Source organism: Girardinichthys multiradiatus, chromosome 15 (genome assembly GCF_021462225.1).
Source record: "Girardinichthys multiradiatus isolate DD_20200921_A chromosome 15, DD_fGirMul_XY1, whole genome shotgun sequence".
Lineage (NCBI taxonomy): Eukaryota > Metazoa > Chordata > Actinopteri > Cyprinodontiformes > Goodeidae > Girardinichthys > Girardinichthys multiradiatus.
In genome coordinates, this window is record NC_061808.1 from 11,709,154 (window position 1) to 11,732,511 (window position 23,358).

At 38.8% G+C, this 23,358-nt stretch overlaps 1 protein-coding gene across 11 annotated transcripts in view; it reads left to right on the top strand.

Annotated features, from left to right (window-relative positions):
* Positions 1-1,098: 1,098 nt before the first annotated feature.
* gphnb (gephyrin b) overlaps positions 1,099-23,358 on the top strand; it is a 152,238-nt gene continuing 129,978 nt past the window's right edge. For 3 of the 11 annotated variants that reach the window (XM_047387532.1, XM_047387534.1, XM_047387533.1), the window contains exon 1: positions 1,102-1,289. In XM_047387532.1, coding sequence (XP_047243488.1) covers positions 1,226-1,289 — 64 coding nt within the window. In that variant the 5' untranslated portion in view covers positions 1,102-1,225. Of the gene's footprint in view, positions 1,290-23,358 lie in introns of all 11 variants that reach the window. The other 8 variants (XR_007041743.1, XR_007041742.1, XM_047387535.1 and 5 more) reach the window with 5 other exon arrangements.

Consider the following 23,358-nt stretch of genomic DNA (forward strand, 5'->3'; position numbering starts at 1 on the left):
TTCCCATATATGTCTGACCAGCTTCCCTCTCACTGCTGAAGAAAAGCATCCCCACAGCATGATTCTGCTACCATGTTTCACAGTGGAGATGTTTCTTTTTCTAGGTTATGTGTATTGCTTGGTTTCTTCCACATAAATTGTTTTGCATGTATGATGAAAAAATAAAAAGTATAGTTGTGTTTAACTGACCAGAGCAGCTTCTGTTTCCACATGCTCTGTCTCCTGCATGGCTTGTGGCAAACTTCTAATCAGAATTTATTTTGATTTTCTTTCAGCAATGGCCCTTTTCTTGTTACTCTTCCATAAAAGGCAGATTTTTATAGAGCACAACAAATAATAATGGTTGTGTAGACAGATTAACCCACCAGAACTTTGGATCTATGCAGCTCCTCAAACGTTACTATGGACCTCTTGGCTGCTTTGTCAATTCATGCTCTCCTTGCTCAGCCAGTGTAGGTGGACAGCCATGTCTTGGTAGGTTTGAAATTGTTCCACACACTTTTCTTTTTAAGGTTGTGGGTTGAACAGTGGTTCATGAAATGGCCAAATTACAGGATACTGTTTAACAACCTAACCCAGCATTGATTTGTTCTCCACAGATGGATCCCTGACCTGTCAGCTGTTATAATGCTGATATTCTCTAATATTCTCTAGAAAGCTATGAGGGCTTCACACAACAGCTGCATTTGTACAGAGATGAAATTACAGACAGGTGGAAAGAATTTTAATTTTAGATAACTTCTGATGGCAATTGGTTCTACCAGATTTTATTTGGGAGTGTTAGATTAAATGTAAAAACATGCATCATTTATGTATTCTTCTTCACAATTTTGTACCACTTATATTGGTCTATTACATAAAATGTCAATAAATTACATTGAAGTTTAGAGTTGCGATATGACAAAACGTGAAATAGTTCAAGCTAGAGTGGTGTCTGAGTATTAATCAAGACTACACACTACTATCGTGGCAGGCGGCCAGCTGAGTGATGCGTGCGGATTTAAACCGCCCCCGCACCCTACCCTGCTCCTCTGTATGTGTCCCAATGATCACTCGGCTCTCTACTCATCACGTCTGGCTGAATCTTGCTGTATATTCCAGCCCTCTCTCCTCCTCTTCATCCTCTCACTCCTCATCCTCCCCTCCCCTTGCCTCTTCCTAGTTCGATGAGATCGGCTCTGGGCCCTGCCGTGAGTTCTCGGTGCCGGCGACAGCGCTGCTGAATATGGCGTCAGACGGGATGATTTTAACGAACCACGACCACCAAATCCGTGTCGGAGTCCTGACAGGTAATCGGCACAGCCGCCAATCTGTTTCTTCACATCGCTCTCATCTTTCCGTGGGTTGATTTTACGCCGGCTGTCTGTCCTGATTTCTACAGATGTCTGCTGGATTTTTTTTTCTACTTTGCGCGGCGGCGGCGTCTCTCGGTATCTCGCTGGGTGTTTTCGCATCCTCTTGGAGGCGACGCAGACTTACAGCCTGGATTTTTTTCCTTGTCTCTCATGTTTGCTCTATACATGATATTCAGCTCATTTGGAACACTAAACATGCGTTTTGCACTGTGAATTTCTTTTCCACTCCCCCCCTCCAACCGCTTGGGGAAAAGGCGCACAGTTTATGTGTACTGAATAATTCATGTCCTATATCAGCTTGTCAGAGCTAGGAAAAAAATTACAGCTCTCGGTTTGCTGTTGGGTTACTGATAAATATATTCAAAATTGCGTTATTGAAACCCCCCTGACCACAGCGATTTTTGAAGTGTTGCTCACGACAGTTGCGTTAGGTAAATGATGAGCGCATCCTTGGCCTTTTAAGCACGTAATGTTTGAAGGTAAATCTTTAAAAAATGCATCACGGGCATCGGATGTTGCATATGTTGTGTGAATGAGGAGAACTTCGGCTTGCGTTTGATGAGGCTCTACACGCTTGTAAATCCTGGCATGCCTATTTAATTCAACGAGATTACAGCGCTTCTCCGATGTTGGAAGCGTTATGCGGACGGTGTTGGAGTTGGTCGCCGCCGGCCTTCATGTCTCCCATTCTTTACATCTGTGTATGTGTGTGTGTGTGTGTGTGTGTGTGTGTGTGTGGGTGTGTGTGTGTGTGTGAGAGAGAGAGAGAGAGAGAGAGTGTGTGTTGCTTTGTCATACTTGTGAGCGTCAATCAGGCGAATCCAGCGGTTGCGGTCATGATCGGCGAGTAAATCAAACCGATTTTGCGGGGAATGTAAGGAGGGAGGGGTTTGGGGGTGATGATGCTGCTTGGGTGGATACATGATAAATGCTGTCCAAAGAAATACACCCCGTCCCTTGCCTTCTCCCCCCCTATCCTCTCGGCTTCTTTCCTCTCTGTCCATCTTGTGCGAGGCAGGGTCGATCAATATTGCATGAAAGCCACGAACCACACACGCACAGAAACGGATATGGTAGGCTATTCCCTCCGTATGGAAATCCACGAAAGGAGTAGGAGGAGGTGGTAGGAATTACTGTGTGAGACCCTCTACTAAATTCTGCCAGGGAAACCCTCACCACCGAGAACACTACAGCCACTCTTCTCCTTCCTCAACCCCTCCTTTCCTCTCCGCCGCGTTGGAAGGAGGGCAGTGCGCTGTCCGCGGTGCTGAAATCCAGCGCCGCTCAAAAATCAGTGCGGTACTAAGAGCCATCTCAAGGTTTTATGAGGACCTGAGCAGATTTTCCTTTAAAGGCCAACTTTGAACTTTTCTAATGTTTCTTTTTTTTTTTTTTCTTATAAAAGGATGTGGCAAGGTTGTTGTTGTCAGACAGGTAGTTTCAGAAACGGCTGATCCTGTGTGATTGTTACAGAAAACTATATTTGTGGTTTACAGAGAACTTCCACTGAGTGGCAGTTGTCGGGATGAAAAGGCCTTTTTCTTTTCAGAGAGGAATGAGCAGACTAGTTTGAGATGAAAGGCAACGGTAGCTCAAATAATCACTTGTTATTGTCAATGCATGTGGATCACGATCTCTAAACCTACAAAATATCAAACCTTGATGCATTTAGGCTACAGCATACCTGAAGACCAAACCAGGTGCAATCCCTGTTAGCTTAGAAAAGTGAAACTGAGAATATGATTTGCCCCGTCCAACAAGTCTTAATTTCACCTGTGACATTAAGATGGTTGGGTCAGAAATATGTGTAAATAAGTTGAAAGTATGGATGTACCCTGCCTTGTATCAATGGTATAGGCTGCTAGTTGTGCTGTGTGGTAGATGTTTTTGGCACACTTTGGGTCCCTTAGTACTTAGTATGGCCTCCAGGCCATCCCCACACACCCGTCCCTGCCAAACCAACACTGGTGCCTACACACCATACCAAATTGTTCCCCCAGCCTCCACACATCCATGGTGGTCTTAATGTTATGACTGATCAGTGTATGATTTTGTTAGCATAAATATAAATGTTTTCTTCAGTATGTGGGCAACTGGTACTTTTTGTTTACCTGCCCTTTGTGAATAAGCTAAAGGCAGTGAAGGAGATAACAGGTTGACCTACACCTCACCCCCTGTGGAATGAATTTGATTGACCACCAATACAAGAACCTTCACTAAAACGTTATAGTTATTTTGACATATACGAATTATTAATAAGCATCTGTCATGTTGTCTTGACTTTTTCCCAAAAAACAAAAAACATGAAAGAACTAGGGTGTAGTTGGTGTTTGGGAAAAACAGACACTAAATGCTGTGAAGAGACAACTAGATTTAAAAAATGCCGCGCATTAGTTCCAAGGAGGGTTGTCAAAATAACTGGTATTTATAAAAATCGATACCAGAAAAAGAATTCACTTTTTAGCATCAAAATCATTATGAACTCAGCCATTTCCATTGGCAAACAAGTTGGCATACAATTCTGCACAGCAGCGTTGCAGATGCACAGATGCTCAACCCCTCCCTCACTTGCAGTGTCATACCTGCTTGTGTTTTGAGTTCTTGAGTTTGTGTTTTGTTATATTGATCTAGTCCTTTTACCTGTCTTCCTGCACCCCAAGTCCACACCTGTTCTGTGTTTTCCCCTGATTGTCTGGGCACGTGTGTCACTGGTTTCCCCTGCTGTCCAGTTTTGTATTTAAGCCCATTTTTTTCCTTTGTTCCCCGCTGGTTCCTTATGTGTTGTTTGTGTTTTGTGGTTCGGCTGGTACCCTATCTGTGTCCAGCCATGAACAATAAAGTGTCGTCTTACCTGCAAACTTTGAGCTTCAGGAGTTCTTCCCCGCATATTGGTCCAACAGAAACCCACATTATGACACGCAGCAGCTCACCTGAACAATGATGCCTTACAATGAAAAGGTTTGAGCTGCTACTGACAGTTTAAAACTTGCAAAACATTGCAAGTATGTCCGGAGACAAACCTTTCCTGTCATGTTTAGTCGAAAAGGCAAAAAAAGGGTAGTTTGGATGTATTTTGCTTATGAAGCCTTTATGCAAGCAGTGACACAAGAGCTGAGTAACACTACATACACTGATTCATATCCTAAGGACCCACACTGATGTTTATAGGGAAGTTAGAAAGGTGAATAAAATCTAGCATCTTAAACAGTGAAGTATTAAATCTGCTGGAAAACTTAAAGTTGTCTGTTTAATTATTAGCTACTTGTTGATTGCCCTGTAATAGTTTTAACCCCTGGCAGGGAAAAATTAAATTGCATGGCATGTACAAAACATGCAACGGCAGATGGTTCTATCGCGTTCCTGAAAAAGACCTGGCAAATTAAGAAAAGTCCAAAACTGGTACAAAATAATAAAGGGGTGAAATGACCATTAATCCCAAATCATTTCTCTGTTCAGTAGTAAAGAAATGAGTGTATGGCTGACAATACAACAGGTAATGTTCAAAACATGTTGTATTGGCTATACATTTCAGCAATTACAATGAAGTATTCATTAAAGATTTTAAGAAATTCAACCTGAAACTTGTTATAACCTGAAACCTAACCTGCTGACATTAGTTGATCACCATCAACAAATATGATGCAACATTGCCAGAAACACAGAAGTTAAGCAGGGCTGTTACTTAATACATTTCCATAGACCTGATCCTTGTTTGCTTTCTTAAGAAAGCAGTTTTCCAATTACTTGTTGAACTGAATCCAAGGTACATACTTCCATCAAGTATATTAACACTTCAAGTAATTGTTTTCTTGTCTACTGTTTTGCTATTGAGAAAAGCAACACCTAAATTAATTTTGTTTTTATCTAAATAGCTGTCGAATTGTCAGCTGTGTATTGGTTTTGCACTAATTAAGACAAAAAAAACTGCTATTTATGCTGTATGTAAAGTTCCATCTGCCCTAAAGAAAATATTTTCTCTTATATCTAAAATGATATTGGTATTGAGTTTAAAATTTCTGTATTGTATTTCCAAACAAATTTTTCTATCTTAAAGTTTAGTTAGAAATGACAAAATTTGTATGATTAGGAATCTGGAGGTCAGATTATATTCATGCCACGTCTCATCACTTACATTAATGCACACCACCACATCAGAGGGGGTTAATGTCTCCATGTGTCATCAGTCACTTGGAATCCTCAACTGTATCCCCTGCGTTGTGACAGATTGCCAGCTTGATCTTGCTGTGTAGTGTTGACAATTCCTGCATGCATATGCAGACGTTGAGATTCGGGGAGACACAACTGACAGGCTTATTTGTCTTTTTGATGTATTTTTGTGAATAAGAGAAGGAGGGATTGCATTGTAAGAAAAATAAAGCTTCACAGGAGCAATGGAATAAACTGAGGGAAACCTGTGCTTGATGTACATTAAGTTTCCATGTTTTATCTGATATTTACTATAAGAACTGAATTATGACAATTTTGATGAGACACTTTGGTTATTTCAGCAATACTCAGGCTACTGTGGTGTCACAATAAGATTAAATGAGCTTGCGTGAGCAGAATGTTTACGGACTTTTGAGGATTGGATCAATCATCCTTTCCACTTGGGTCAAAGGTCAGACATTGACCTCTGGCTCACCTTCCTCCATCACTTAGCTTCCCATCTATTTAGACAGGAGATAGACAGCTGTGTTTAGACCTTTACATAGAGCAGAGGAGCTAAATCTAACATGTGAATGTATTTTGTGGGTTCCACGGAGAAGAAATGGGGCTAATTTATCAGGAGAGGGAAAACGTGAGGTAGGATAATTAGGGCTGAACATGCTGTCACTTGTCAGAGATGTCATATAAATGTTAGCTTAAAGAGACGATGTAAGCATCTCATGCTGTGCTCCACATGTTTAGATGTGTGTGTGAATCCTTGTGTTTTTGGATTTTGTGTATATCTCTCCTGGGTTCTACACAGTCTGAGGACTCAACAATGTCACTGAGATATGCATATTGTTTTTTAGATACAATTAAAAAAAAATCTTTATGGGCTCTAGATTGTTGTTCTGCAGACTATTCCACCTGATAATGAAAATCATATTTGAACTTGCAGAGATGTTCTATTTATTTATTTGTTTTGTAATAGAGTAATTTTTCATTTTGACTGTTAGACCATTTGGGATGAAAATCCTCTTATTTTACATTCTACATAAAATGGACTGTGATCTTTTTGTCTAAGACTTGATGCACGAGCACCCGTTGTGTGTTTTACAAATGCATTTCTATCAGGGATGAAACGGTACACGAATAAGTACCAGAAATTTTGGGTACAGCCCCTTCAATTTGGCATGCTCATCTACCAAACAAGTAGTGTTGTTTAAGCTGAACACATGCAGAATGTTTATGTGCAGAACAACGTGCACAGAGCTACAGTCCATTGTGCAATGTTAAAAAGTGACAACAAAACGAACCGGGTGGACTCCCAGCTATAAGTTAAGCATGCTTTTTAAGGAACATTAAGGTTCCCTATCCAGCTACAGTGATGATGCAAAAATAAACAAGGACCGAACCAAAGGTTTGTTAGATGTTTTTTAACATTTAATTTATTTATTTACCAGAAACACCTTCTTCCCAAATATATACACCATTGGTATTGAAACAAAATTGCTAAGGTTCAAATCCTGCTGCCTGTAGTTGCATTCAAACAACCTAAAATGCTACACAGCAGAAGACATGTTTGCAGCATTGCTTGTGAGGAGAGGGGATATTCCAACAGCTGAACTTCTAAGGTGTATTCAAGGACAACTCATACACTGGATTATCTATATACTAAAACAACTCCAGCATGATTGCAGTCTTACTCCAAATTCCCCAAATAACAACCAGTTTCAGGTGGTTTGTTGTGTAATTTAACCAGGAATTGGCTATACCTGCTTATCATTTATTAAATGGAAATAATACATGCCACAACAAAAAAGCTACCAAAACATGCCTATCCATCTAAACTGATACGCTGGATAAAGAGAGCAATAGTCTGAGAAGCCGCCAAGATGCCTGTGGTAACTCTGAAGGAGCTCCAGAGATTTACAATTCAGGTTGGATAAGCTGTTGCGAGGACAGCTATTAGTTTTGCACTCCACAAATCTGTCCTTTATAGAAATGTTGCAAGAAGAAAACAACTGTTAAAAGAAAGCTCTTCCCATTTGCAGGTTGCCACAAGCCATCCAAGACTACAAACATATAGAAATAGTTGCTCAGCTTAGATTAAACCAAAATTAAATAGGTATGTGTTACAGAAAACTAACACTGCACCTCACCCTGAACACACCATCCACACTGTGTTATGTGGTGGTAGAACCATTATCTTTTCGGGAAGAATTATTTCTTGAGGGAAAGGTAATGTGGTCAGAGTTGGTGGAAGGATGAATGGAGCTAAATACAGCAAAACACAAAATACTTGAGACTGGGACAGAGGTTTACCTTCCCACAGTGAAATGGTCCTCAACATACAACACGAGACACAGTGGGATTGTTTAGATCACAGTATATTCATGTCTTAAAATGACATAAATCTAATTTAGAATCTGATGTTCAACTCAGCTTGAGCTATTTAAAAATGAAGAATGTTCTAATTGTTCAAAAGTTAAAAGACTTGCATCTGTTATTGCAGTGATAGGCAAAAAGGCCAAAGTATTGACACAGGGGTGTTGAATACATATGCATGCTATGCTTTTAAGACTTTTTTTTTATGATCATGGTCTATCACATAAAATCCTAATGTAACATACTGGCATTTGAATTTATTAAGTAACAGAATGTAAAAAAAGTTTAAAGGGGATTTAATACTTTTGCAAGACACTAAAGATACAATATGTATACCATCAATGTTTAAAAGCACATCAAAAAGCATCCAATTGATTTAAATCTGCATAAAATCAATCTTGTGTACGGCTGAGACCATACAGCATATCTTAACAGCAGTGCTTCATGCACACCTATGATTGCTCTTAAATGTGTGGCTTAATTTACTGCCAGTAGAAAGCTCTGTTGGTGCTGACTGCTGAGTGTGTCTGGATTACGTTTAGCCTTTCCTCGAAGAGACTCCATATACTCTCACCAGCAAGCGTCCAAAGAGGACGGGGGAAACAAGAGCTTGTGACAAAAAGCTCAGATCTGTTCTGTTCTTCCTCTCTCTGTATCACGTCCATTCTTATTTTTGTTTTTCCTTCTCAGATTTCTTTTAAGTCTCCGTTGTTTGCAACAGCTAAGAGAGACTCAGAGTGTGTGGGTGGTTTTCCAAACGTAGATGTCTATCACAAAGACATGAAGTCATGGCATCCAGTCTTCCCTAAACAGCTACATTCAGTCCCTTCTTTTCTCTTCTGTTTGTAATCATGCATTCCTTTGTATGTTGCAAATCTACAGGGTTATTGTATAAAAGATACACATGGAACAGTGTTTATATTATTATTTCTGAAAAAAAATCTAAAATGTTGAAGGCTAACTCAAAAGTGTTCAACCTCAAATTGTGCTGAAAAATAAGAATTTCTTCTTTTTCTGTTTATTGATGGGCAAACTTTCATGTGAAACTACTTGTGTGGGTGCTCTGCTGCAGATTAAATAATGACTTAATCTGCCTTTCTATGTAATTTAACACCTTGAATTGTGCTGAGTTTACCTTAACTGTTCATGCACCAAGGAGGCTCACAGGAAGAGCACGAAGTTGGATTGAGAACCACAGAGTCTTGGCCAGACATTTCTCCGTATGTGTATGTGTCTGACAGGTTATGGAGCAATCTATAAAGCAATTCAAGCATTCTTGTCATTTCAGGTCTATTTGTTTTAGAAGATCAGCCCAGACCTGAAATATACAGCTGCACTAATTATAACGCTGTCTATTTTGTGATTGTAGCATAATATGTTGAATTGAGCAGAGTTTGACATGTTTTAATACCTGCAACAAACCTAAGGCTTTAAATTTTTATTAAAATGGTAATTAATATATAGAAGGAATATTAATAGCATTGGAGCATTGTTTTGCACTAATAGCGGCTGGAGGCTCAGTGTTTCAGTCAGCTAAGACACTTGGGTGTTTTCTTCTCATCTGAATCCCAACCTTAACTTGGTGGAAGGGTTTGAGTATCCCCATGAGCCTTAGCTTGGGGCTATGACACCTTGTACGATCTTCCATGGCACACACCATCACCTTTGCACAGGTCACCAGGGTAGTTAGTAAGCTGTCCAGCAGTAGGAAGATCCAGGAGTGAAAGATATTCACTGTGACATTCATTCAGAATTCAGACTTTGTGAGGTTGTTGTAGTTGACTGGTCTCTTCAATGCCCTGTGGTGTACTAAAATTACACATGGGAATTCTAAGACCAGGGTGATAGTCCCAGGTTTAAAAATGGGTACCTGAGGGTGTGTTTCAACTATTGCGGGATCACACTTCTACGCCTCCCTGAAAAAGGTTTCTCCAGTAGGTATAAAACTCGAACTCAGATTCAGAAGAGCAGTGTGGCTTTGGTTTTGGCTGTGAAACAGTTGACCAAATCATTACCCTTACAGCGCTGCTGAGGGCGCTGATGTGGCAGTAGGGGGTCACAATATAACCAAAGCTAGAACTTTGTTGGCTTTCACGGCACAAAATTACGTTTTTTCCTAGAATGGGTTGGACTTCAGCAGGGCTTCCCTTTGTCATGGATCATGTGTCTAGTTTAGGAACCTCAGGGTCTCATCTCGGATTTTTGCAGCTGATGTGGTTATGTTGGTTTCTCTAAGCCATAAACAAGCTATTTGCAGTTGAGTGTAAGGTTCTAAAACGGTGGACTGCTATCTTAACGCTGGGAGGTCGGTTTCTGCAACAAGCCCAGGAATTTTGAAATTTTGGTATCTTACTTACCTCTGACATGGTAAAAATAGAGCTGATTCAAGAGGCAAACTTTGCGATATGCCATTCCACCTAAAGACCATCAATGATGTATGAATCATGACCGAAAGAACAAAAGTCACCATGCAAGCGGCCAAAATTAGAATCCCATGTTGGGTGGCTGGGCTAAGCCTCTAGGAAAGGTTTGGAGTAGAGTTGCTGCTACCCCACATCAAAAATATGAGTCAGTATAGGTAAGTTAAAATTAGGATACCCCAGACTGCTTCCTTTGGGAAGTGTTCTGTATATGTCCTACTGGAAGGAAACCCCAGGGGATGGATGGTTGGGAATGGTTTTCTATCACCCTTTCGTTACCAATGAGTTGGAAATGTGTTTAGGATCTTCTCTATTTGTTTCCCAATGTCAGCAGGTATAAGCTTCAACCTATCTCACCCTTAAAAGGTGCAAATGGTAGAGTTTAGATGGATATCTACAAAATCGCAAAACTTAGAAATAATTTTAAAAAGGGATTTAGTTCTGTTTCTGTGTTTACCTTTTGCATCTTTAGGCCTAATACAAACCTGGCAAAACTATGTTTACAATTTATAATGAAATATAAAAACTTGTTATATCCTATAAATGGGTAATGGAATACTAGCTAAATTAAATAAAATGAAGGACCTTCTGTTAGCAATAAATATTAGAGAATGTAAGCATGATTTTTATATATATTTTTGTCAGCAATGACTGGGCCTATGACTGGGAAGCTCTTTGCGTAGAATGGGATGTTCACTTTGTCCTTCCCAATGTCACCTAGGATCAGCATGCCCTCCCGAAATTTTCTTAGAGGGTAAAAACAATCACTACTGCATGGATGGAAGACATAAAGTAACCGACAAAGGAATAATACTTTTATTAACACTGCAGTTTTATTAGGGCATATATTTCCCAGCTCTAGTGGGAAATAAACACTGGTGATAAGAGATGACCACATTACATACAGCTTTCTGGAGGAATTAATTATCTGTCTATACACCCTTCTTGGACTATGTTTGTAGTACCTTAGCGCAGAAAAGATTCAACATTGTAAACTGTAAGATAAAAGAACAACAAAGAAATCAGGAAAACAGTTTTTCCTCCAAACTTTGTGGATTTGTTATGTCACAATGTCTACTTTCATTATGTATCCACAGGGGAAGCCAAAAATACACCACTAAACTACAAAGCAGACTTTAAAATAAGTAAGTACTTAACTCCCTCATGGCCACTGGTGTGTCTCCGCTTGCATTAGCAACAAAACACTATTATTCTTCCGTTTTCTACCCTGCTGACTCTGAGAGAGACAAACATAACATCCTGACAAAGGTGACATCATGACTTAAAAGAAAAACATGCAGAAAATAAATGTTACCTTTAAGGGTTACTGGTGATGGCTGTTGGACGAGAAGCAGTGAGCCCTAGGCATGTGACTACATACTAGCATGATTTTTACTCTTCTTTTTCCTGCTTTGACCCAACTGTCTGTGTCTAAGTGTGTTTGAATCCTTGCTGCGCTGCTCTGTGGGCCTCTGTTCAGCAATATGCTAGTTTGAGAGGGAATGCTTTGAACAAAGGCGCTAAAATGACAACCATAGCACACACTTATTCTTCATGTTTAAATATTTTTAGTGGATTTACTGCATTTTACATTAATGTTCTATGATCCTATGCCAAAGTATCCATACCCCTTAACCTTCTAAGCATTGTGTCATGTTACAACTACAAACTTCAGTATGGACAATTTACAGCATAATTACAAAAAATAGAAGAAAAATTATTTATGTTTTTCCAATTTTTATAACCAGTTAGGTTATAAAACAATGTCATTAGGTTTGAACAACTAAGAGAGTACCCTTTTATCTGTCATTAAAAGATGAAAAGAGTATGGCACAACTGCAAACCTATCAAGAAATGGCAATGGAGTTTTAATAACAGAGGCAGCCAAGGGGATCATAGCAACTCTGGAGAATCTGTTGACAGCACAAATATTAGTTGTGCACTTCACATACCTTTATGCCTTTATGAAAGAGTGGAAAGAAGAAAGTCATTGTTAAAGGAAATCCATAAAAAAGTTATATTTACTGTTTGCTTCCATTGCAAATGTGGAACAGGTTGCTCTAGACAGATGAAACCAAAATGTAACTTTTTGGTTTAATACTTTGACAAAATACTTAGTGTTCGACCTTGCACGTCACCCTGAACACAACATCCCTATGGTGAAACATGGTGGTGGTAGCACTGTGTTATGGAGATGCTTTTGTTCAGCAGGGACAGGGAAGCTGGTTGAAATTTACAGGAAAAAATGGAGCTAAATACAGGACAGTCAAGTACAAATTATGTTAGAGGCTGCAGGACTTGAGACTGGAGTGGGAGGCTCCTATTCCAGCAGAACAACATCCACAAATATACAGCCAGAACTACAATAGAATGGTTTTATATTAGAGCATATGTGTTTTAGAATGGCCCTGTCAAAGTCCAGACTGAAAATTAATTGAGAGTCTATGGCGTGGCATGACAAAATCATATTTCTTTCACTTCACATTTATGTGAACACAATTATTTTTGCACTGGTTCATAACATCAAATTCTAATACAATCTGGTGTTTGTTAGTTTATTGTGACAAATGTGGAAAGTTTTGTAAGTCAATGTGTTTGTGTGTATCATAGACTGTAAATTTATCTTACAAACCTTTAACAGCTTGTTAAACTAGAACTGGTAATAATATTGTAACCGCAATGATATTTATTGGAGAATAGTTTGTTTTCATGCGACCAGAGAAGGATTTATATTTATCTTAGGTGGGGCTTGTGCTATAATGAAAACACAGAGGGACCCTCATCTGACTTTATTCCTTCGCCCTCTCCGTATCCGGCACACCCACACACACACATATCTGTCACAGTGGAGAGCAGCAAGGCATTTGAACCACATGGCCAGAATAGACAATGTGGCATCAGAGCCACGGACACAGAATGTGAATCAAGCCCTGACTGCAAAGGAATTATTTTCAGTGTTTAGCTGGGAAGTGGAGTGGGTATATATGTGTGTAGCTAAAAGGAGTCACTCCTCTCTTTTTTCAACATACCATCTCTCTCTCTGTGTGTGTGTTTCTCTCGTTTTCTATCTGCTTTAATAGAAACGATAGTTGTGCACTCTAAATGGACTTTGGTTGTAGGGGCAGGATTGAACATGAGGCAGGCGGTATGTAACAGATGAGGAGAGAGGTCTCCTGGAGACTCTTGTCGAATCTCTAGAGATGAGCTCTATCAGGGCTGGCTGGAAAGCTCTTCCAAGACTGAATGCAGTGTGGAAAGCTGGAACAATACACCAAACAAATGGAAATGCAGGTATGTCCACTTGGAAATATACCCAACACGAACTTACCCAATTTGGGTTAAAATTGCATGAATTGAATTGGCAGAAAAGGCAAATTGACCCAGAGCCATCTTGCCTGCTTTTTAGTTTCCAATAATTTGGATAGAAAATAATCTTCACCCTACTATAAAAAGATAAAATATAATCCCTCTCTCCTTTCTGACTGGTCTCTTGTGATGATTGGTGTGAAAGAGAAGCTGTAGAGTGATGGTGATTGAGACTGAGGTAAAGATACAAGAGAGGTTTTAACTGGTGAGTCACCCTAAAGGTCTGCTTCTCTTGGATCTGATTTCTGGCTTCAGGTGTTAGAGTGACTGAGAAACAAGAAACAAGTAAAGAGAAATCAGACAAAATGAGTGCTCCTATTCTCTCCTCTTTCTTTATCAGCCTTTATCTAAGAGGGGCCTGTAATATACACCTTTCTCATGTTTCACACTGGGTACAAGGTCAGCATGGTTATATCTAGCACTAATCACAAGATTTGTGGGTGTTGATGTTACACAGAGCTACTTCTACACAACAAGAGAAGAGCTAACATTGCAAAACAGATAAAACCGCCATAAGCACCAAAGAGTAATCCCTTTGAAATAATTACATCAGTTATAATCTTTGCCAGTTTCAGTGTTTTTTACTGGTGCACACTCAAGCTAATCTGCAAAACTCTGTATCTATTGTGCAGTACTCACTGAACTTACATCCCTGGAATGATCATAACATTGAAAGTGAATTCTGGGCACTAAATAAACATCTATCAATTCAGAGTAGAGCTCTTCTCTAATCTCAACCCAAACTGTGTTTTGTTGTTTGACGTCTTTGTTAGGAATCACATATCCATAACACCACGTTGGAGCACAAGGTGGTACAAAAGTGTACTTAACACCTGCCCTCCCTAAACCAAAGGTAAATGATCTACTTTGCAATCATATCAGACCTGTGACCATTATGTCTTTGTCTCTTAGAGGAAGAGAGGCGCCACCTGGTAATAATTTGGATCTGTGGTAGGGGGAGGTTGCTGGACAGACCTGGTAAATACTTGGTGTGAGTGAACTGTGGACATCAGGCAGAGCTACCCTGTTCAGGAGAGCTTAAACTCACCACAACATTCCACCAGTATATTTAAATATTCAGCCACACCTTAAAATCACCAGTTTACCACTGTGCAAGTTCAAAATATATCTGACTCAAACAGGACTTTCAGTGGTTTCCTTCTGTGCTCACCTCAAGGATGTATTCAGTGCATCAGCTGGGTCCTTGGAGTTTCTGAGATAGGATCTCTGGATGGACAATCTACTGATACATTCTGAAAAAGTCTATCAGTCTTTACATTCTGAAGAATTCAGTGGCCATTTGATTCTTGAATTGCAACTGAGCAGATTTTTATTTTGTAATTTTGGGAGATCCCAGTCCCATTGTGATTTGTGTTTCGACACCAAAGCGAAGGTGCTTAATTTTCTTAGGTAAGTGGTAAGTCTAAAGTATTTTGCAATCTAGAGAGACCATTACAGCTTAGTTTGTCTTTTGGTGCCTTTTCTGTTGTGTCTGATCCATGCAAAAGAGCTGTCATGTTTTAAGCATGGGAAAGAAGGTCTTAACTGCCTTTCCCTAAATGTAAAATGCTTTATCAGCACAGATACATTTGGTAAATGTTATTACTGGAACAATTAGGATTTTGGCTTAGAGAGTTGGTTAATTTTATCTGGTATAATACCAGTGGCGGAAATTGGGGCCACAGGGGCCAAAAGATATTAGTCTTAGCAGGCAGAATTAACATAACAAAACCTGCTATTGAGTTTCATTATTGGGACAGTATCTCAAGTGACCCAGTGCTGTGGTGGTACTGGAGTAGTCTTTAATCTATCTTTATCTTACATTGATGCATCCAGCTACACCTGAATTAAGTTTGAGTATTTAGTTGCAAACATTACTTGTTTATGTCCCTGTTAGAACATGCAACATCTGGTAATTTTACTGTTTTGTGACTGAATTGATTAAACTCTTTTTATTCATATAAAACAATACCGTCCTTTGCCTGAAATCGGTAAACAGATTCAGGAGATGAAAGTAAAACATGAGAGTGCAATGTCCTGGGAAGTGCTACAATGATTAAATCACATTTGCCTTATGAAGCAGAGGTAGATATAGGTATGGAAATAAACTGAAAAGGTTGCATGATATTGGGTAAACATTCAACTTTGAAATTGTTGTTGAATATTTGATCCGTTACAACTAATCAACATTTTCTTCACTAATTGATCTCTTTTCCATCATAACAATGTTCCTACCACTGTCTTGGAGCTTTATCAGCTCTGTCACTGAAATTAAATGAGGTGTGGTTATCAAAAGCAGTAAGGCTCATCCAAAAGGCACCCAAAGTGTGAATGTGTGGTACTTGAAATCTGCTAAATATTGCTTACAAGCAGGTATTTGTAATTGCAATATTGCACACACTGATCTTGATTTTTTGATGACTATTGTGATTATATATACAATATTGTGCAGCTCTGAATTTGAATAGGTCAACAACAGATTTTATTCGCAATAATGTGAATAATTAAAATATATTCATAAGTGACATAAATGTTCATTAGTTGATTTGGAAATAACTTTAAAATAAACAGAGCAATCTGAATTCATAAGAATAGAAAACAAGGTGAAGATACAGAACTGAAAAACTGTGGCACTCACATAGGGAAACCGCCCCTCCACTTCCTCTTTGACACACTTGTAGGATGTCAATTGGCATGTTACCTGAACAAGACCCCCTCCATCCTCCACTACTCTGTTTCCCCTGAGGGTACAAGACCAGTCATGTTGAGGCGTGACTGAATGATGTGTTTCGTTTCCGAGTGCCAATGGCATCTGATTTGTTTCTGGTTTTGATATTACTAATGCAAGTGTAAAACAGTTAGAAGAGAGTTCACTTAGCAATTGCAATAAGATAATAGATAAGATGCCCACAGAGAGAGGGATATTTAACCATTTCTCTTTGCACAATGTCTAAAGATTGTCCAGAGTCATCTTCCATGCTATTTTCACCTCACTTTTTATGCTTTCTGTAGGATATATTGTAGGTCTTTGGACTGAGGTGCCATGGAAAATGTTTAAGTTTGTGTCTAGAAGTTATTCTGCCACTCTTTCTTTCAGTTCTCTAAGACTGAATTTAAAAGATTTTTACAGTACTGTGGAAGAATGTTGGCCCATCTCTTTTGCCAAATTGTTTTACATTGGCTACATCACAAGATTTTTGAGCATGAACAGCCTTTCATAGTGACCTTTGACTAGGTCACTATGAAATCTATCTTTATTTATTTATTTATGCATTTATTTATTTATTTATTGCGATCATTGGACATTCTCCTTCAGGATTCTTTGGTAGAGAGAAGAATTTATGGCTCCATCGTTTATGTCATGTCGTCCAGGTCCTTAAGCCCCATAGCAGCCTCAGACAATCACACTAGAATAGGCATGTTTGATAGCGAGTTGGATGTACTTTTAGTGAAATGTGCTAGTTTTATGTTAAACGTAACTGCACGCACACCATCCAAAAAGATTCTCTGCTGTTAAATCAGTAAACAGAATATTTGCCAAATGTCTTAGAAATAATTAAATATGGGATGGGCCTTTGTGTGGACAGCAATAGCTTTTGCCTAGGAACTCTCCCACTTTCTTCCCTGTCTCTTTGTTATTGTTGGATTATTAACACTGACCTTAGCTGAGACAAGTGGGACCTTCTGGATTCTTTTGTGACCATCTCAATGAGTCATCAGTGTGCACTTTGTGTATTTTGGTAGGTTGGGCATGCAAGGGAAGGTTCACCAATGATGTATGCTCCCTCCATTTGTGGTAAATGGCTATTACTGTGGTTTCATGGAGTGAAAAGCCTTAGAAATGGATTTGTAAGTCTTTTAAGAGTGATAGATGTCAATGATTTTGTTTTTCATCTTAAATTTCTTTAGATGGGGACATCACTTGTTGCTCACTGAGATATTTTATCCTAGTTCGTCTTGTCAGACAGGTTCTATTTAAATAACTCTGATTTTCAAAGGTCAGGCAGTAATCAGGCCTGGGTGTGGGTTAAATACTGTGAAGCTGTACCAAAGTAAAGTAGTTTATCAGTTGATTCATGATTTAAAGTTAAATTAAACCCAACATTAACTCCGCCCCCAGACAAATGCCACTAAAGTGGACAGTGTCAAGAGACACTGAGATGTATGGCCAGGTGTGGGGATGAGCGGAGGGGATTAAGCTAGGGTGTGGTCAGGATAAGGGAAAGTGGCAGCTAGCTTCATTTGACATATTGAAACATGGAAAGTGATAGTAGAGCTATCTGTGGTAGTTTCACCACACATAGATCTGTTGAGGTGGATTTGTCAACCTCCTCGTCACCAGTGGTTGAGGGGTCACCGGAGGTTTAGGGGTCACCAGAGATTGAGGAAGCCCAGCGGGCCTAAGCCGTATCAGTTCGAGCTGCTTGCTCAAGACCGCTGGCTCAAGACAGAATGGACCCAGTTTCTGAGTGATAAAGTGAAGTTAGCAGCATCATTGCTAACATGGGCTAACATTCAAAGAAGTAACAAACCTTCAGAAAGTTTACATTTACATGTGGATTTATGTTATCTCAATTAAAGCATATGATCAAAGGTATAAAGCATAAAACACTATGATCAATCTTGACTCGCTACAGGGGTGTGTGTCTGAGTGAGATGGTTTTATACTCCATCGCAGGGCTGTGACGTAGACATATACCAAACTGTATCGTTTGAACCAACAGGAAAATTAAACTGCAGGAACCACCTTTCAAACCAAAGAGGGCAGCACTAAGACGGTTTTACAACAAATATTGCAGAATTAAACAAGGTTACATTAAAATTAAAAAAATGCACAGTAACAAAAAGATAGCACCCTTAAGGCCCAATTTATACAGTTTATTTTTGAGGTTTAGGTCCACTTTAACAAGGGTAGCAGCAACATTTTCTACATGGAGCTGATTTGGTTTGGATAGCTTTTTCCTTTTATAAACAAATTCACAATTTGAACACTACATTTTGTATTTACTAATGTTGTTTATCTAATATTCAAAATAGTTTGGTGACCTGAAGCATTTAAGTGTGACAAAAAGGCAAAACCAAAGAAATTTGGTCAAATACTTCTTTTCAAAGCACTGTATTTTCACAGTAAATTAATTTATCACTGTGGCTAATCAGATGCATGGAAATGATATCTAAAGTTTGGCAAGTGTTGTATAGCTTATAGTTTTGGAAATAACCATCACAGCCTCTGTAACTCTCCCACTCATATATTACATTTTCCTTTTAGACCACGTCCCTTCTTCCCACACTATATTTGCCCGTTTCTCGTCACCTTTTGCTTTTGCCATTTTTATAACCCCTTGCTGTGTCTCTTTGGTCAGCTCACTCCATCTCACTAAGAAACAGTGAGGTGTATTAGAGGTCCAAGTGCATGTGAATAATGGAGGAGTTCAGCTTTTTTCTAACAAGGTGTGCTTGATGGCCAAAACTAGTAATGTGTGCCTATTTGTGTGTGTTTGTTCAGCCTGTTCTCTCACTCCTTTCCTTCATTATTTAGTATCACACCTTTTCTGTTTCTACTACAAAATCCTTTTAGATTATGGTACCTGGGAATCAAATGTTAATCGACACCCACCCCCACACTCACACATTTCACAGCTATCTGCATACACACTCAAGGCAACCTGCTTGACTGACATGACTTGATAAATTTATTGCTTTTGCACCATTTGTACACTTACAACCACTTGACAGGTGGTTTTTCAATCCCAGCACATGGCTGTAAACATTTGTAAGAGTGAGTCAGGGAATTTCTTAAACACATAACTTTGTTCAGCCTAATCATCCCTCCAGTTCTTTTTATTTCAACAAAATGTTTAGAAAAATAAAGCTCAGCCCTTGTAACCCATTACAACTCAATTGTGAGTTTTTGTAATCACACATTTCCAAATTCAAAAATGTATGGATGTTATATAGATAGACTGTTTGATTGGTTTTATAATAACAAATCCTGTTAGATATTTGAGCAAAGTCTTTTTTGAGGAGATGTATGATTGGTTGATACAATGTCACATATACAAGCTGTTAAGCTTGAAAGCAATTACATTCATGCACAATTTTATTCTATGCTGAATTTTACACTGGAGCAAAGTTGTCTTCCAGGTGTACAAAACAAGCAAAGTCAGAATCAATGTTCCTAAAACATATAGCAAGTTAAGCAGACTGCTACTCTACTGTAGCAAAATATTCATACCCATGGCAGATTTGAACATAAAATTATTTTTATTCAACCAAGAAGTATGTTTCTGATAGGAAGTGAGATAGACCTCTTTCAAAATGTAATAAAATAATGTAAAAGAGGTAAACAGTTAGAAAATAAAATGTGTTTACTCACAATCTAAATAAAGAAATGGCAAGTCAAAAAGTTCTCAATTATCAATGAGAAAATCTTTGATGCTTTATTGGCATAACAGTAATCATGCCAATAGGTTTTTGCAGCCAGCTTTTGGATCTTTCCCCTGGTATTTTGATGATCTTTGATCTTGGAAAGCCTCTTTGCCATCACCCTAATCTTTAGCTACCTCCATCAGATTGAGGTCAGGACTCTGGTTGGGCCACTCCAAAACCTTAATGTTACTTCCAGTCAGAAAAAAACATGCAAATCAAAAGATTGATGTAAATCTAGATCTGCCATGGGTAGGGATAATTATGGGTTTATCTGCAGCTCCCTCCAAGGACTTTGGATGGTTCTAAGTCTGGAGTTTCAGAGGATACTTAGCAATGAAGATACTCTTTTCTGTTTACATTGTATTTTACTTAGAAAGTCCAGTGTTAGTCAAGAACATAATTGATAAAAACTACCAGACAAAATTCTTCTGAATTTTTACCTCAGCTTCTGTGTTGCTTTCTTTCTTGGTTGGCATCTATGGAGTCAGCTTTAACATCTGCTATTAAGTACTGGAGGGGAAATTTTCTCAGATACATTGTTGAAATCCAAAACTACTACATGATAATTTGGAAAGAAAATTGTCTGTAGCTGACAGTTTTGTGCAGCACTAAACTTTACAACAATCAACAAAATTATACCCCCAAATTGATTAAGACATTGTTTATGTAATACATAGAAACAATAGAGTATTAAGTCAGCCAGGGTTCAGACATAAATCTACCAAATAATCTGTGCTTATAACTGAGACCAGAACGAATTATGTGATTATTCCAAACTCAAAGACCTGCAAATACCAAGCTCTAATCTCACTGACATTCAAAAAACCTGCAACGGTAAGAATGGTTTGGTTTTCAACTGCTGATTGGAGATAATGTTCATAAATAAATCGTCTATAATAATATCAATCAGTAAAAACAGTCCTTTGTGTCATCTGCTGCCGAAATAACACTAGAAATGTATTAATATTAAAACCTTATTTTAAAAATATGGCATGTCTATAATGAATTTGTCAGAAAAAAGGGTTATTTAAGGATTGTTGCTTTTTTTTAATTCAAAGACAATTGACTGAATATATTGAAGCTTGGATTAGCAGACAGAATAAAGACTTTTTGTTGAACTTAAAAACAATACCGGGTATGTGGATTACAGAAGAGGAGAACAGAAGTAATATTTATGTGGCTTATTCAAGGAGAAATTAAAATGTTTCTAAAAATGAGAGAAGGTCCATGAGCTGAAGGTCACACTGAGCCTTTTAGCATGTGGGCATCTAAAATGAGTAGTAACTAAGATCGCAGCACAGTAAGCCACAGTGAGAATAATCATCAAATGCAGACCTTGGAGCTTGAAAGATTAACATACATTATTTGAAGGCAATCCTAAATATTCTTAGATTTGATTCAGAAGTATCTTGAATTTTTGTTTCTAAAATGGATGTACCAGTGCAAAATGTACATGAGAGCCTCAATAGGATAAATGATGGGATGTTTGAGTTATGAACTCATACTCCACCTTTAAACAAGTTTATAAACAAACACTTTATAGAGAACGTAAGGATGGAGTCACAAGGGGTTCCTTCTTCAAGTCAAGTCAAGTTTATTTATATAGCGCTTTTCATCAACAAGGCACTCAAAGCGCTGTACACGAGGAAAAATATTACAATGATACCGGAAATCAAACACAGATAAACAAATTAAATGACATTAATAATCATTGGGAGTTCACTGGTAAGAGCTGGTTCTAATCCAATCTTTCTAATAGCGGTAATTAGCTCTGTGGTAAGGAAGTCATCCTGTGCTAGAAGAAAAATGATAATATTAATCCTGGTATGAGGGAGTTGTGGCCCCACCATTCAAATAAGCTGGGTCACTGGTATAAAACAGTTTTAGTCCAAAGTTTTTAAATACTAATAATGTTGGCTGTCACTGGTATGATATAGTTGTAATACAATCCTTTTAAGAAATCTAAAATTCTCTGGTCATTGGTGTAAAATCAGCTTTAGTCCAAATTTTCAAATACTAATAATATTTGGCTTTCGCTCGTAATCCTTCTGAGAAATCTGACAATCTATGAAAAGTAATGAAATCACACATTTAGGTAGATGGGAAAAGACCACATTAGGTAAGAAGAGTGAAAATAAATCATATTTCACAGTTTATCCTTAGCAGGATACAGTTTGAGATTGCAAAAAAAAAACTCAGCACAAAGAAGCAACATATATACGAAACAACATCATGCAGGGGATCCGGTGAAGGCGGTGTGAATGGGTGGATATGTTTATCTTGAGCATGTGTGTGTGTGCATGTGAGTGTGTGAAAAGTAAGTCCGTGAAGCACTGTCACAGAGGCCATTGTCCTTGATGGTACGATGGAAGGTTCATCAACCAGCCACACAGTTCTGAGCAGCTCCATAGATGTCCTCAGGGAAGGGAGGGAGCAGAGGGAGCAGAGCGTTACTAAACTTCCAGGAGAAGTTCAAGATAGCCAGCAATCAAGGCCATGCAGAGGAGCCAGATTCAGAAAAACAACAATTATTTGGGTTAGGCTGACTCTTAATTTTCCGTCAGCCTTGAGAGTCTCGCTGGTGCTTCTCAATAGCAAATCCAAACAGCCAAATTCCAGGTCTTTTCCACCAGATCCGAGCGAACAACTGTCTCCAAGATTTATCCCATTTCACCCCCGAGTCCAGGAACCGCAACCTGCCGGCGATCCTGTGTAAGGATCACATCCAGTCTGCAATTCAGCTCACGTAACATCTCAGTCTGAGTGTTGATTGCTCTGCAGATCCCATCATACATGCCAGGCAGCCTTACAATGACCAGAACAGCTGCCAACGTTTTTCGAATTTCTTGATATGCCAGGTAACCGCCAACTCCAAAAAGCAGAAATCCTGTTATCAAACATCCAATTGTGTACACATCTTCGACATCCTCGACTGACAATATCGACAGACACACAATCCTCCACTTCTGCCAGAAGTCCATCGTGTATCTGGACAAGAGGATTCCACTTCACCTGTCTTCTCGTCGAGAAAATTTTATCAATTGCATTGAGAGACCAGCTGACCAAATCCATAACTCAGAATTTTGGAAGATATGCAAAAAGAGGCTCCAAAAAGAAAGACAAGACACAGAGCTGAAGCAGGGCAGATATGGGAGGGTGCGGGAGACAGAGAAAAGCGTCCTCCTTCACCCAGAGCAGAAAGCTCTTCAGTTAATGTAACTTGATCTAGCCTTTCATGGAATTTTTTTAATACA